The following is a 16393-nucleotide window of genomic DNA, read 5'->3' on the forward strand; positions in this document are numbered from 1 at the left end:
AGAAATCAGCTCTGCTAGCTTGTGACAGGAGTAAAATCACACAATGCTGACCATGGATCACATGAAGTGGATCGTGGTATCCTCCAAAGCACTTTGAAAACCGCTGCCAAGCCTTTCCTTAGAAAGCGAGCAGCAGAACAACAGCAGCTTGATTTCCTGCAGGTCCAAGTCTTCTGCTGTTCCCGCTCTTCTTCTCTGGCTCCAGAGAACTCTCCTCACCCCAATAACCCAGCTGTCTTGTTATGCTTCTTACAGCTATGGAGTTAAACAGGAGGTTGTCACTCGCATAAAGCCCCCCCCGAAAAAGATGTAAAGTCACGTAATTGCCGAGCTGTGCCTGTCTTTCCCTCAACAGAGGGACTAATTTGGCCACTCCACCCAGTGACTGACTTATTTCAAAAACGTCTAACTGTCCTTTAAATTTGATTAAATTATCCAGCAGATTCAAAAGGTGTTAGAAAGGAACAGGGAAGAAACCGCTATGGTACAGGCTAAAAGCAGCTATTAATATATTAGAACAGAATTATGCTGTCTTGAAAAGGGACACAACACTTCATTCTCTAAATGCCACTTACCAACAGGCTAGCTCTCACATGTAAATGACTCAGAAATACCAACTCTAATTAAAAATATCAATTGAAACATAATGAATGTATTTCTGGCCCTTCAACTAGAGGGACTAAGCAACACAGATGGATTACTCATTTATTTTTTTTTAGAATTCAAGAACATACTTCTCAAAACAACTGCAACTAATTATTCTTTACTCAGAATATATATATACACACACATATACATACATAGACACACACACAGGTAGTCACAGAATAATTTGAGTTGGAAGATCTCTGAAAGTCTTTCGTCCAAACTCCTGTGCAAAGCAGGGTTCAGCTCTGAGCTCAGGCTAAGCTGCTGAGGGCTTTTTTCAGTTGAGATCAGAGTGTCCCCAAGGATGGAGACTGCACAGCCTTTATAACAACCTGCCCCACCACCTGACTGTCCTGCATGAAGTTTTTTCTTTTATCCATTATGAACTTCTCTGTCTCAGGACAAGCCTGCTGTTTTGCTTCATCCCATGATGCAAACCTATGATGAGCCTGGCTCTACTTTCTTGATATACTCCCCGCAGGGATGAGCAGGCTGCTGTTAGGACCCCCGAAAGCATCGTTTTCGCAGGCTGAACCAGCCCAGGTCCCTCCGCGTCTCCTCACAGGGCAGGTACTCCAGCCCCTGGACTATCTTGGTGGCCCTCTGCTGAACTTGTGGCAGTTTATCAATCTCTTTCTTCTATTGGGGGCAACAAAACTGGACACTGTCTTCCAGATACGGCCTAGCAAGTGCTGAGCAGTCCCATAAGCTACTGGCCATGTCCCCACTGGTCCAGCCTGGGGGGTTGCTGGCCGTTTCTGCTGCCGGGGCTCATCTTCCCCGCTCTGCCTTCCACCCTGCTCAATAACACTGGGCTCCTGTTGACCCATTTCCCCAGCCAGTTTGGGTCCCTCTAAATGACCTGGCTAATTTAGTCTCATCTGCAAACTTTATGAGCAAGCAGTTCATTGCCTCTTCCAGATCATTGAAAAAAATTTTACACAGGATGTATCCCAAGCTAGACCCCTGCACTACCCTACGTGGTACCAGCCTCAAAGTAGAGTGTGACCTATCAACCATCACCTTCTCTGCCCAACCATCCAACCAGGTTTTTAACATTTTGGTATCCACCCATCCAAACATTCCAACTTGGATACAAAATATTGCAAAACAGAGTGTCAAAAGCCTCGCAAGTGGATGTAAATGGCATCCACTGCTCTCCCCTTGCCACCACATCCAGTCATTTTACTATGGAAGTCAATTAGACTGGTCAGGCATGATTTACCCTTTTACTAATACAATATATGATGTAACTATGTGACTGGCAATCAGCTTTGCTGTTGTTTTGCCACATGACCTTTGTTACTGTTCAGGCCATTCCCCCTTCCCATTTACCTTCTGAGTGGCCTGAAGAAAGACTTGTATCCAGGCACAAGTTCAGGCTCCATGCAAACAAGCTGTATTATCTGATTGGCTTTAAACATCCTACTTGCCATCTTCTACCTCTGCTCAAGGTTACAGACTGTCTGTCTTTCTCCATGAATTCTGAAGCTGTTGCATCAAGACTCCATCTGCACAGAACCCAAAATCCATGTGGCAGATGTCTGCATCCCCACAGTTAAACCAAAGGAGCATGCTACTAGCTCACACTATAAAACAGATGTTCATTGATGTGTTTCACTATTTTGTTGTGAACTGCATTAAAAAGTTGCATCTGATGTTTTCCTGAAATGTGACAAAACATAAAGCATCTGTTCCATTATACTTCAGTGTCCTTGGAAGCAGAACAGGAGAGGCAGACTCTTTTCAGGCCCTGCAGGCATCGTGGTGAACCCAAGTACCAACAGTCCCTGCAGAATGACAAACTTACAAAATTCCTTATCTCCCTTCTTTAGATGATTCTCTGATGACAAACATATCACTGTATTAAGACTAGTGACCCTCTTGATAGTTCGCATAAATCAGTGTCTTTTTAATCTCTGATACATGTACCTGTTCTTTACTACAGCCTTGTTCTTCTACTAAGGAACAGTGATAGGAAGAAAGAAAGAAAGAAAGGAAGGATGAATTAAGCGCTTTTACAGAAGTGTATTTATTTTACAAAAAAACCCAAACACATGGGAAAGCATTATATACCACAATTTGAGAAAAGATTGGCTTGTCATTGATAAACAAAGAGATGCTCCCTAACAGCTGCATCAGAAATTTACTGCTTAAATAATGACATGGGGCGGCAAGTACAGAAACAGCAGACAAGAGAAAAGGACTGAAAACATTTTTAAGTAAAAGATATTTTACCACTAGGTGTCCCTGTTAGAAAACTATAATCCTACAGAATGCTCTGTGACATACAGGGCAAATCATTTGATTTATTGTTAAAGCTGCCGGCACAAGCTGGCAAAACCTCCAAAAGCCAAAGGGCCTAAGTGACAGAAGCAGTGTGTACCCTTAGCAACCATGAAAGATAAAGGCAAGGGTTTAACTTGTCCTTTTTGAGTACTGCTATCAGCCAAGACACAGCATTAAATAAGATACTGCAACTTAAATATAGCACTTCACATATTTCAGATGTGCATTTAGTGGGAGAGTGAATGGCAGGGAGTTTAATTCTCTCTTTAAAGCAGTCAGCATAAGGCAGCTGTTAGAAACAGCCACAGTGGGTATGCTGCTTAATATAAATATGGTCATGGCTGCACCATTTCCCTACTATGTCTGTCCTGCACATCCAACCCAGCTCATTTTGACCACAATGGATTCACACAAAGAACACTGGGAAGGGATGGCAACAAGTACCTGCAGATAAGCTGAGGGCAGTGGCCTTTCCAGGTAAATCAGTTGCAGCTGGAAGAGGCCATATGGTGCAGCCCTGAAGACATTCATCCCTCTGTGCTCTCCGTTAATAATCTTGAGCATTAATTGACTCTGCCTCTTGGGCAGGGGAGGGCTACTTACAGAAGACAGAGTTACATTAAATATTTGGAATGTACTCAGATTATTTTAGTGGCTGAAAAAAAAGCAATGATTATGTTGCATTGGTCAGCTGCACATTGAGTAATTTTCCCTCGACTACAGTTGTCACAGTAAGATCCAGCCAAATGTTACTGGTGTCACCCATCTCTCCCAATAGTTTCCCACTCGGCAGCACAGCCTTCTTTACTACATATATGCCTGTCTGTCGGAGGATGACTGATAAGAACTGAACTGACTTCACATTCTGGACTCTCCACACATACTGACAATTAATTGTAAGGATAAATTTACACTAAGAAAAGGCACAGCATGCACCTAGTTTAAAGTAACTGAACCACATCTGCAAACCTCTGAGCTAGCTTTTTTTTCAAACAGACATTGAAGTTTTGCCACTGTTATTAACACGTTTCTTTCAGCAAAAAGAGGGTGTTGAGATGATTACAGTTGAAACTCACCTGTCTCTGCAAGCAGCCCACAAATAAGCACATTACAGAGCAATGAGACAGCTCACTTTCAGGAACTACATGTCAATGACTTCAGTGAATGAAAATGCACTCGGCTTTCAGTTATCCACAGGCTAATCATTTAAACTGCATGTTAGCTCTGCCCAAAGCCTGTGCTTGTGCTAGAGACTGTAGCACAGCCACGTGACGCTGTGCAGCGTGGCCTCCTGAACTCCTCTCGTGCTAACTTTGAGATCTCCCTGTTCCGCACCAGCTGTCCTTTATTTCTCACCTTCCATGATGCCATGCCTCTACCTCGCCAGGCAATTGTCCATCTACTCATATTGACCAAATTATCATATGCTGAAGGCAGGCTGTGGGAAGGCTCACCACCTTGATTCATTCCACCACTGCAGCTGGGTCTCACTGGGTGGAGAAGTCAGAAAGCTGTAGCCCTTTCTCCTTCCCACCCCAGCAATCAGCAGACGAGGGCTCCAGCCGGGAAATAGCAGAAAAAAAAAACCTTTCTCGGCTGCCCTCTGTCGTACCTGAGGCACAACCACCTTTCAGGTCTGCAGACCACCTGGAAATACCTGGAAAATCCTCATCAGTTTTCAGAGAGCAAGCGACAGGGAGAACAATAAGGAAAGGTAAAACCCTGAGTTTGCAGATCAGAACCCAACTAATAAGTGTTCTCAGCCTCTTGGGGGGAAAGCGGGGGGAGATTTGTTCAGCAAGAAGCAGACGGGTACACAGAGGGCACCGGGCCCAGCCACCCGCCAGCCCGGTGCCCTGCCCGCGCCTCCCCCGCCGAGCCCTTTTCACCAGGCGTAGGAAGGGCGAACAGGCCTCCCGCAGCCCCCCGTTCGTATCCACGGCATCTGTCAAAGGATCTAGGGAATCGCAAGTACGTTCCGATTTCGGCTTTTCAGAAAGAGAAGGTTTTGCAGCAGCGCGGCGGGGGCGCGGGCAGACACCAGCCCGCAGGCCCCCGCCGCCTCGCCCGCCCGGCGCTCACCGGCACCGTGAGCCCCGTTCCCGGGGCGGGCGGCCCTGGCCGGGCCGCGGCGCCCAGTCTGCCGCCTCGGGAGCCCCTCACCCCGCCACGGCTCCGCAGCCAAGAGCTCCCACCGGTGGAGCCGCAGCCCGACACACTTCCACGGCCCCCGCCCGGCGGGGACGCCGCAGCGGGCACGGCCCCGGCCCGGCCCGCAGGCCGCTGCCCCTTACCCAGCTCGGTGCCGGGGTTTCGGCCCGCCATGGCCCGCGCTGCCGGCGGCTCCCCGCTCCCGCAGCCCAGGAGACTTCGGCCTCACCGGTCCCGCCCCGCACGGACAGGAAGCGGCGGCGGCCAGTCTCCGCGGGAGCACGGTGCTGCCCCGCCACCACCGCGCCCGCACCGCGCCCACCGCACCCGCGCTGCCGGCGCTGAGGCAGCCCAGGCCCGGCCCGGCCCGGCCCTCCGCGGGGTGAGCGCGGGGCCCGCCGCCACGGCAGCCCCTGGGGCACGCCGGTCCGTCAGCCATCCGCGGCACCTGAGTTGCCATCTCGGTAACAGACAACTCCAGGTTTCTTCGGGTTGAATCTTCAAGTAGAAACTGGTGTCACAGTACACTGTGGGCTCTGGGAACAGACTAACCTTGTGAATTTCTAATGAACTTACTAACCTGGTAAATTTCTAGTAACACCTACAAAATCAAAGACTGGTAACAAAGCCACCAACAGCTTCACAGCCCTTGCTTTGTTACCGAGTTGTAATGACAGAAACACATGTGAAAAATGTATTAAACCTTGTTAATATTCTCATTTAGATGAAGTAACTTGCAATTTTAGCCCTATTTGCTCAGTACTAGCAAAGAAACCACAAACACAACAGCATCACATAAAGCAGCCAAGGGTCACGGTTCTGAAATCAGAGGACGCCATTCCAGACATCTCCAACTGAAATGCTGCACACCCTAAGCAAAACACAGCTCAAAGGCCACAGCCTGCAAGAAGTATCACCATGGGGCAATCTACATGTTTCTTGGATTAAGCACATCCTCCAGCTTGTAAAATGAACAACTTCTAGGTTGAAGCACTAGATTTTGAGCCCTCACAAGCCTTAATGGAATTAATTATAAGACTGAAACAATTAGCTATAAATCAGATGCAAGTTGCTTCTTTTTAGAAAAATGCAAATAACTGCAAAACTAATTTTGGAATGAAGTCTGAGAAATAACATGCTTAACACTACTATTGCACTAAGAAAGAATGATACCATGAGTCATGGTTTGTTTTCCTTTTTACTTCCCCCTGCCCAGCAGCTGAGGCTAGAGGAGACCCCTGTCAACCACCTGCTCAAGCAGGTTCAGCTTCAGTAGGTTCCCTAGGGCCACTGTCTAGTTGGGTTTTGAGTATCTTCAGGAATGGAGGCTTCACAACCTTTCCAGGCAACCTGTTCCAGTATTTACCACCCCTCATAACAGAAAAGGATTTTTTATACATTCAGACAGAACTGCCCATGTTTCAATTTATCTCTCAAATGTTTAGCTTCAATTTTTCTAACATGACAGCATTACTGTACTCTTAGGAAAAAAATGCAGAAGAATCTAATTACAAGTACAAATATGAAAAAATAAAAAGGTGCATGAATAAATATACCTCTGTATAAACTTTTCTTTTCATACAGAATGCATTATGTAAATTCTTCAGTATAACATTAAAAGGAAATGACAAGTAGAAGAACAGCAATATTTTCTTTAATGAAGAAAATATGATTTGTAACCTTGAAAGAGTAACTTTTTTTATCCAGTCTGGAGAACTAAACTCAAGCTTTATACAGATTCATAGCCAACCGCTGAGATTTTCCATGTACAACCAAGTATTTCAGGCAGCATGTTTAATTTCGAGTTTTAACTGGTTTTGATTTTAGAGACTTTTACATTCAAACTTTAAAGAACAAAAAGACACAAAGCTTACACAATCAGAGAACTTGCCACCCTCGGTACCAGCACTAAAACATCCTTACTGCTTCTCTTCTGTATAGTACAAAACCAAGATGCTCAGAAGATTACATAATTAACTTGGTTATTTCTCCATTCTGTGAAGCCAACGCTCAACAGTAAGATATGAGTTTTGAGTCATTTTATTTAGACAACTGAAAACAGTTAAACATTCAGAAGCAGCATACAATGAAACAAAACCCAAACCAAATATTTTAAGTACATAATCCCTTCTTTTCAACTAAAGCCAAATTTTCCAACTTTCAGGGAGGGGAGGGAAAGAAGAAGGAAAAAAAAAAAGGAAAAACCATTGTGTCTCTTCTCCATAATAAAGAAAACACACTACAATGAGTCTAACAAACTGGAGAGACTGGATCTCGGCTTGCACACTTCTTTTAAAAGACAGTAGGCAATCATGCTAAAGAGATAGCAGAACTCTACTAGTCTTTTTTTCTTTTTTTTTTTCCTTTTTTTTTTTTTTTTGGATACTCAGTTCTCTTACAGACAACACCTAGCCAGTTCCACCGCATTCTCATCAATTACTGCCCATCTTTGCCTTATGTAGAGAGCACACTCTGGAAGGCTGCTGTTTATCACTGGTCACTTGATTTAGTCTTGTATGTCCGCATGTCACATAACAGTTGCGATAATCAGGCCTTAACTTCAGGAGTTGAGCTGTACACTGAATCTGAGTTTTCAGAGGCAAGATCTTCTGCAATTAAATAAAAAGTATTATTTAACTTCACCTTAGATATATAAACCAAAGAAACGTTGCATGGATTGCTTAAAGACTGATTCAGTTTGTTTTCCCATTTAACCTGATCCAGTTATTCTACCCTGTATGTTCAGTCTGCACAGCTCTAGTCACTAGTCTGACACTTACCAAATGGTCATTTTCAGGAAAAAGCAAAGATCTTTGAGAAGAGCGAAAAATGGCAAAAGGTACTTGGGGAAAACTACCTTGTCCACACTAAACATCTTGACTGATCTTTTAACACTTAGCCCAGTTGAAGCTGGCAGTTCAGTGCATTACCTATTTCCTCCTCTGCAGTTCCTGGAAGGGTGGTCCTTGCTTTTGCTGCTTCTGCGTTCTCCTCTTCTGTAGAGGGGAGGGAGAACAAACAGTTAGTACCTTCAGTTACCCCCTAACCCACCTTAATAAAAATTCAAAAAAATTTCCCACTTAGTGTTGAGAAGAAACAGCTGGGTAAGCAATTCCATTAATGAATACTCACTTGCAGTTTCCTAGACATTGCCCCCGCAAGTATAGAGAACCAAATTACAATATAATTTTTTAAAAAAAGTATATTAAAAAAATCATCCACATTTCTTTCTAGAGACTTCTATCTCTTTAAGACTTATAGAAGTGGTATTTCATATTCCTTACTCTTTAACATAAATATACATCAGATTATTTGCTTAAATATCCACAGAATATCTATATTCAATAAGCTTACAGGTTTTAAGTTAAGTGCTGTAATGGCAGCTACAAAAGTAAATCCTTCAATCTTAACAGATTTGAGTGGATCTAGAAACCCTCAGACAGTACAAGTTGCTGTATGAAATTCAATGTTTATCACTTATGAAAGTTAGTAAGTGCACATGGATCAGCCAAATTTCACCAGAAACAAGCACTTACCAGGAACTACACACTTCCAGAGACCATAGGTTTTCCCTACTGTTGTCTGCCACAGCCTTAGTGTACCATCCTCAGAGCCACTTGCATATAACTCTCCATCAGGGCTAAATCTCACACAGTGAATTGGACCAAAGTGTCCTTTGTAAGATTCTATAAGGGAACATACCAAGACCATTAATTTCAAATTTCAGCCAACAACTGAAATTAGTAAGTAAAAACTGATCAGAAGAGTGGAGAAAAATACTGACAGGGGGGCCCTTTTAACTTCTGATGCAAAACAAACCTTCTATTAATTGTTATTTCAGCAATCTCCAATTTAGGTAACTAACATATTAATGTTTTATTAATTGCAAGAAAACTGGTGCTTATTTATTCTAGGCAAAACTACAAAGCAAGCCAGTAGCATGGAGCACACATGCCCTGTTCCTTCAACCACTCACTCCATACACATACAATTTTAAACAAGAACAGAATCAACAAATACACTTAGAAATACACTTTTTAAATATATTTGGCCAACATTATCAAGAACACAAACATATAACATTTTTCATAAAAGCAAGTAGCTGCAAATTAGAGACACCTAACGAATGCTTTGGTATGGCACAAGTTAACATACAACTTGCTATTGCAGCAACACAGAATCATAGAATTGTTTAGGTTGAAAAAGGCTTTTAACATCGAGTTCAAATATAACCTAGCATGACAACTTTTTCTAAATAGGTGCATGAAGCTATTTAATGGAGACTTTAACTAGTCAGGTATAGTGAGAAAGGACGGAATGCTTGCTTAACTGATAACATACCTTTTCATCCTCTTGCACAGCATGCTATGCGAAGACCTTATTTGAGTACAAGCTTATTAGTCTTATTTCATTAATCTAATACCCATTTCAGAACTCATTTTTGATTACAGAAAACAAACATACCTAATTCTTCTCCTGTATTATAGTCATATTTATAGAGTTTAAAATCTTCACCACCTGCAACCAAACATTCCTTTGCAGGGTGAAGTGATGCTGAATTGATTGTAGCAGGTGCTTCAAATGATTTAATCTGTTCTAGACTGAGAAAGAAAAGTTTGTTAACAAAGTTCATTAAAAAAAAAAATCCTGAAAGCAAGGAAACTGTGATTCTACTAACAACAACTCCTTTTAAGAAAAACAGAATACATCCACACGGTTTCTGAAACAATTTTTAATACTTGAAAATCACACTTGTCAAGTTAGAAACAAGTTCAGAATAAGCAAAACAAAAGCTCACACATTCAGAACTACTTTCTGGAATATGCTTAAGTGTGTAACTTGCTTTCTTAAGACAGAGATGTATAAATAATTAGTTCTCTGAAAAGCACTGAACTGAAACTGAATCCTGATTTAACCACAAATACAGTTAGTACGAAAATGGCACTGAACCTTTGCAGCTTAGTATTTCATAGACAGTTTGGGTTCACTATTTTAGAAGAGGGTAGCTGTTTCACACTCTACCTCTGACAAGACAGCAAAGACATTCACCAATACCAGTTCTGACAACTTGGTGATTTTAGTTTTTACCCACAAATAAGCCCATTACTCAACCTGTGCAAATTCTGTGGTCTGGACTCACGTTTCTGCACTATGAAAAGCAATAGTCTTCCCGTAAGTTATCACAAGTATCTGTCCTTCTGGAACATACTCCATGCTGCTCACTGACATTGCAACATTTAGGGCCTTCACTTCAGTCATGGTACTCCGGTCCCAGAGGCTTAAGAGGAAACAAAAAGGGAAAAAAAGAGACTCTACAATTACTTCAGCAAATCAAACCATTTTCACCTCCCATCCGTCTCAAGACTGGCATCAAAAAAGCCACCTAACAAAGAACACTGTTTGACTCCACAGGTACTTCAGATTGTCAGTGGCGTCCTTATCTTCATTCTCATCTAGGCAAAGTTTTAAGACATGCTTACTTGAAAATACTTTTACTTTTGAAGCTTCATGCAACAACATTAAATGGTACACAGATCATTTAACTACTCAAGGATTCTCTTAGAGATTAGAAATCTTGTTTTAAGTCTGAGCAATAGAGCTTTCTAGAAGCAAGGCTTGAAGATTCCATTCTGCCTGTTTACCTTACAAGGCAAAGAGGTAGTAATGCCAACTTATACAAAGAACAGTGATTAATTTTAAATAATATGGTTTTCTTTGTAGGGGTGCAAGAACTATCTAAACAGAAAATAAATTAAATTGTTCTGCTATGACAACTAAAAATCTTCATGCATTAACTGACTGCTGCACTTCTATGTCTACAGAGAAAAATGAACAAGACCAGGCCCTTGCCTGTCTTGAACACTAGGAAACTGAAAAGATCTGGAGCTGAAAAGGAGACTACAGGGAAACTGCACCAATGACTTCTCCCTGCTCCCATCCTTCCGTCCACAAAGTAAAAAACACCATTCTACTTCTCTCTGTCCTGTGCCATAAAGAATCACTAATCAGCTAGGTGTGAGACGACACTGTTCATATCAGCCAGAAAGCTGAGGAAGCAGTTAGGCACATCTCCCATCTTTTCTGGACAGCATAGTTTCAGGAAGGGTCTTTGTTAATTAATCTCCCAAGCAGCCAGGTTTGTCTAGGTTTCAGCACATCTACCAATTGAGCATAAAGTAAACAAAATACAACCATGACTGGATGAGCCATCTTATAAAAACACTAAAGCCTACTCAACTTATCAGCATGGCAGAGAAATAAGGCTATGTCTATCAACAGTGTGCTCTTTCCAGATACTCTTCCCAGTCTTTTATCCTAGTGCCTGGCTAGTCCAGGCCTCACGCATCTTTCAAGGCTGGATTGCAGAAGACAAGAAAGCAGTATCTCAGCACAATCTGTATGCACAAGACCTCATCTATAAATTCCTCTTCTCTATGATTGCGAAAGGCATAAATTTATTCTTACTATGCAGTTCTCAAAACCCAACTCCTATCAAGGAGGACACTTTCAGGGAGTAAATCAGAATTATTACAAAAGTTGTATCTCTAATTGCAGGAGAACTGTATTAGGCGTGCAGCTATAATAACCTAGGATCAAATAACCTGTGTTACTTATACTCTTTATCAAAACACACAACTATCTTCTTGTATAGATTATGATGATAAATAAAGGTGAGCTTCTTAGATAAAAGAAAGTTACTTTTACTTACCGGACAGTTTTATCATCAGCTGAAAGAATCTGTTTGTCATCACTGCTCCATAAAGCCTTTTTAATGCCAGAAGTATGTCCACTGACAACATCAGGTTCTTAAAATAAAGCCAAATATTTTAATACATGTAAGAAATTGAAATAACATCATGCAGCAGTTTGGGCACTTTCATAAGTTATATGGTTTTCCATTTACTAGAAACATAAAATTACTTCAAGCACTTGTGACTTTATCTGTAGATCTTACTCTAGGAACTGGATAAATGTACACTGGGTAACTGATTGGCTAAATTTAAAAAGCATCATGAGTTTAACATCAAGGTTCTCTAGCTTCATATTACACATCAGCAGTTTAGTATTCACATTAATTTAAACAAACTTAAATATGTGGAATCTTTTTTCTTTCAGATAACTAAATTATGATTAATTAGACCTATTTCTAATGAGTCTGTATCAAACTGAAACATGCTATCCTTGAAGTCCATTACAGATAAACTCCAACTCACTTGTAAAAGCATAAACTTAAAACCATTGAGGTTATCTTACTATAGCCACTATAGACACTACATTTGAAAAAACAATCATCAGCTTTTATAATTCATAACAGAAAGTAGATCTTAATTTCAGAACTTAATTATTTAACTCCAAGAAACAAGAATCAGTTCTAAAAGTAGACTCACCTGCTTCTGGCTTGCTCAAGTCATAGATACGCAACAGTTTATCTTGTCCACCTGTTAACAGATAATTGCTATCCTGAAACAGAAGTTATAAAGGGTCAACTCTATTTTGAATCAAAATACCAGCCTTCACCCATGAGTCTTTAAATAACAGTTCTTTCTCTCAGAAAGCCTCTTAACACACTTAACTACAGTTAAGCTACAATCCTAAAAACTAGAAATGGTATGCTAGATTATTTGCCTGTTAAGATACACACGTAAAAATCTGGGAAGTAACTAATAGCAAAACAGACCTTAAAAGCTTACTTCCCTGATGAAAAAGGTACAAAGGTTTTTCATACCTGTGTAAAATCCACACTTTTGACAATGTGTTTGTGAGCCAATGTGATTAGTTCATCGCCCGACACAGCATCCCACACTTTGCTAAACAGCAAGAGAAAATATTTGTATTTCAGTAGCACCAGGACAAATCCACCTGGATAGTCAGATTAGTTTGTAAGCAATCTTTCCTGACACCATCATAGCATTTTATCATAAATGCTACATTCTTATGTATTCTTATAAACGAGTTAGTGAGAACACTTCATACATTTTTATTAAAGCTTTTTTTTGTACTATGCCACCATTTAACTTTCTCCTTTTCTTCAGGACAAAGCAGACTAAACAGTCTTTTAAGACAAAGGGAGCTCTCCTCTGCAATTTTATTGATAGAGATTGCCCTCTACTAACAGGATTCAACTTGCTAAATATTAATATATGCTGCAAACAGCACAAACAAACAACAAAAAATATCAAAGAAATTTAGTAGAATTTTCAGAAGAGCTTTCTTGTAATAAGAAGAGACTACCTGGTAGAAGCAAAATAAAAATCACTCTTTCAACTCTGCCAGAACTACTAGAGATTAGACACACATAGAAATGTTATTCTAGTGAACTGGCACGCTAATTAAGTATATTACCAAGAAGCAGTCACTTGTTCATCACAATGGCATTAACTGCAACTGCTTTCAAGAACCTAAAGTCTAGGTTTTATTTTGGCTAGCCATAAATAAACTAACAATTACTAAAGAAAAACGAATGGCTCTGTAATTTACTACAGCTACATGTCACCAAAGAGCAGTAAAGACCAAAATCAAACTACAGACTTCAAGGACAGATAATCACTTACGCTGTAAAATCTGCTGCTGCTGTAGCTGCTTTAGTGGCATCAGTGTTCAAAGTGGCACCCCAGACAGCACCTTTATGACCGAGAAATGTGCCAATCCAGTCTCCTGTGTCACCCTGGCGCAGCATAGGCTTACCATCTTCAGAAAAACAAAATGAATATGGTAACATGATAAAAAAAGGAAGTGGTTTAAAATAAACCAGAAGATTCCTTTGCACCAGCACGTGTAAATACTGCAGATTTTATGAACCTGTTCTTTGTAAAAGAGTTTAGCTGAAGAACTTAGATATGCAGCTGTACTTGCTGCATGTACCCAACACTGTGTAAACATTACAATACTACTCCAAATGATTTAGGTTTGTGTTAAGGTAATACGGAGACAGAAAGGAGCACAAGTCTTGTGCTTGCAATCCATTATGTTTAAAACACATACAGAGATGGTGTAAAAATGAAATAGACTTTCCCATGATTATTTTTTCTAGGAGGCTATCAAAAAGCTCTTCACATAAGAAGATATAGAGCTGAACCAGAAGTGCTCCAAGGCAGAAATAAATGTCTTTTTGAACTTACGAACACATACAGAAGATTAACATATACATTAATGAACGGGAAGTGCTATTCACATAGTGAGTTCTCGTGGGAAGGGGGCGGACGTCGTCATCCTACACCCAGCGAGGCAGCTGCCCTGGCTAAACGGGAGCTCTTTAAAACCCACAGCTATGCGCACAGCCGGCGGCAGCGGGCAGTTAGAAATAAAGCTTTTCGAGGCTTACCCCCCCCGCCCCCCGTTCGGATCCAAACTGGGCGAATGCGGGCTGTGATACCCTCCCAGCCCAAAACAGCGACTAAGCACCACGACAATCAGCCGCCCGCTCCCTCCTCCATGCGGCAGCACCGTGCGCTGGCGTTACGCGGCAAGTACCGGCCTTTCGCCGGCCGCACAGGGCACCACCGCCTCGGCGAGCTCCGGCCGCTATACACACACACCCCGCCACCCCCTCGGGAAAGCGAGGCGCGGCCTACGAGCAGGCGGGCCGGCCCGCCGCCCCCCGCCCCCACCCCCCGGCCCAGGGCGGCCCGCCGCGCAGACTGCACAACGGGGCCGGCGCCGCCGCTCACCCTTGCAGGCGCTGATGAGGAAGTAGCCGTAGGGGGTGACGCCGCTGAAGGCCAGGTCCACCACGGGCCGCGTGTGGCCGGAGCACGTCAGCGGGGTCTGCCTCATGGCCATGGCGGCGGCGCGGCGGCGGGAGGGGGGGGGGAGGGGGAGACGGCGCTGGCGCGAGGCGGAGGCGGGGCGCGCGCGCACGGAGCCTGGGAAGGGACACGAGTCCCCTCCAGCCGGGCAGGAAGCGGCAACGGCGGCGGCGGCGGGGAAGGAAGTGACGGCACGGAAACGCTTCGGAGCGGAAGTGCGTCAGCCGGCGGGCGCGCAGCCGGAAGCGCCGCTAGGCGCAAGCGCGTGGCAGCCGTTGCTGTTATCGTTGCCGGGGAGGCGCGGTGGGCCGGGCCCTGGCGGGGCCGGGCGGGGCGGGACTCTGCGCGCCCGGGACGCCGCCCCCCTGCGGAGCCGACCCGACCCGAATCGAGCCGAGCCGGGCTATGCCTGGCGGCCTGTGGGCGGGAAGCCGGCCCGCCCCGCGCTTCCCGCGCTTCCCGCGCTGCCGAGTGCCTTGTCAGCCCTCAGGGCTTCAGCCGCCCACGCGCGTTCTTTCCTCACCCCCGTTCCCGAAGGAATACTGTCTGACTGACCCCAGGATAGGGTCCAAGGCTCCTCATGGCTTCTTTATTGTGACTAGGAGCTCTTCTACAGCAGTTCCCGGCAGGTTCCAGCTTGCACTTGCTTTTCAGCAGTTGGGGTGTCACAACACAGCCCGTCTCCCCATGCCCAGCTTCTTCCCAGTTGGCACTCTGTGCCCCTGTGGTGCTCCTCTGGGCTCTTCAGGCTCCTAAACCAGCAGCAAATAAACCCTGTCAAAAGGAAGCGCAGCTCTTTCTGTAGAGCTAGCTCCCTTCATGGCTCCCTGCAGGATCCGATAAGCCTTGCCAGCCACGGAGGCTGGTGGAAAGACAGATAGGGGGGATGTAGCGATACCAGGATGCGTAGCAGCACCCACCTGGGTTTGCATAAAAGAAGAGGGAGCTAAGATGGTGGTGGTGGTTAGAGTTGCCCTCAGAAGCATCTAAAAATGGCATTTGAAGATGTGTCAACAGCCTTCCTTAAAAATTAGGGATGCTGTTCCTCTTCTTTCAAGAGGCTAAAAAGTCAGAATGATTGACAGCTGCTCATCTACTTTTTCAAGTCTTACAGCTAGGAAAAGCATTAAAATCATTAACAGATAACTGACGTTTAAAATAACTTTGGTCTTCCACAGGTTCTCTTTAAAGGATAGGCACCATATTTCATTTTCTGACCTTCTGGTATTTCATTTATACCCCCAGAGTTCTTAAAAGTAACTCCTAATGATTATGTAATTTCATGACACATTTTCATGCATACTAACCGTTGCTGACACTTCCAGTTTTTCCACACACAGCCACAGACTACCACATAGACCTTTTAAGCACCTGAGATTTTCCAGATTTTTTCCTTGCAGTGATAGCAGTCTCTCAATCTATCAAGTCTCAGACAATCATGGGGAATTCAACTGTAGCTCTGAAAGATTTAAAATTAACGTTAAAAATAACTTTTAAATAGAATTCCCAAAACGTGTGTTTGTCTTGGTAAAACTGACTGAAGATTTTTCTGTATTTTA

General features: G+C 43.4%; 2 protein-coding genes across 3 annotated transcripts in view; both read right to left on the reverse strand.

The window, feature by feature from the left end:
• DERA (deoxyribose-phosphate aldolase) overlaps positions 1-6583 on the reverse strand; it is a 105594-nt gene extending 99011 nt beyond the window's left edge. For both annotated transcript variants that reach the window (XM_080391808.1, XM_080391807.1), the window contains exon 1: positions 5232-6583. In XM_080391808.1, the coding sequence (XP_080247934.1) occupies positions 5232-5262 (31 nt within the window). In that variant the 5' untranslated portion in view covers positions 5263-6583. The remainder of the gene's footprint in view (positions 1-5231) is intronic.
• A 143-nt stretch (positions 6584-6726) lies between these two features.
• On the reverse strand, positions 6727-15026 carry STRAP (serine/threonine kinase receptor associated protein). Its single transcript, XM_080391806.1, has 10 exons — positions 14757-15026; positions 13641-13776; positions 12815-12896; positions 12477-12549; positions 11798-11894; positions 10229-10366; positions 9553-9689; positions 8625-8774; positions 8019-8084; positions 6727-7697 (listed from the first exon to the last, which is right to left on the reverse strand). Exons 1-10 carry the CDS (start codon positions 14866-14868, stop codon positions 7636-7638), a joined length of 1053 nt encoding a protein of 350 aa, XP_080247932.1. The 5' UTR covers positions 14869-15026; the 3' UTR covers positions 6727-7635.
• Positions 15027-16393: the final 1367 nt, after the last annotated feature.

This window comes from Falco punctatus (assembly GCF_963210335.1).
Source record: "Falco punctatus genome assembly, chromosome: 6".
NCBI lineage: Eukaryota > Metazoa > Chordata > Aves > Falconiformes > Falconidae > Falco > Falco punctatus.

Excerpts from the sequence above, each read along its gene's own strand:
- STRAP (XM_080391806.1), bottom strand. The coding sequence starts at position 14,868 with ATGGCCATGAGGCAGACCCCGCTGACGTGCTCCGGCCACACGCGGCCC. Across the intron at positions 12,897-13,640 it reads GCAGCAGCAGATTTTACAGC|CAAAGTGTGGGATGCTGTGT; the intron begins GTAAGTGATTAT and ends CTTGCTGTTTAG. Across the intron at positions 9,690-10,228 it reads GCTTTTCATAGTGCAGAAAC|TCTAGAACAGATTAAATCAT; the intron begins GTGAGTCCAGAC and ends TTTCTTTCTCAG.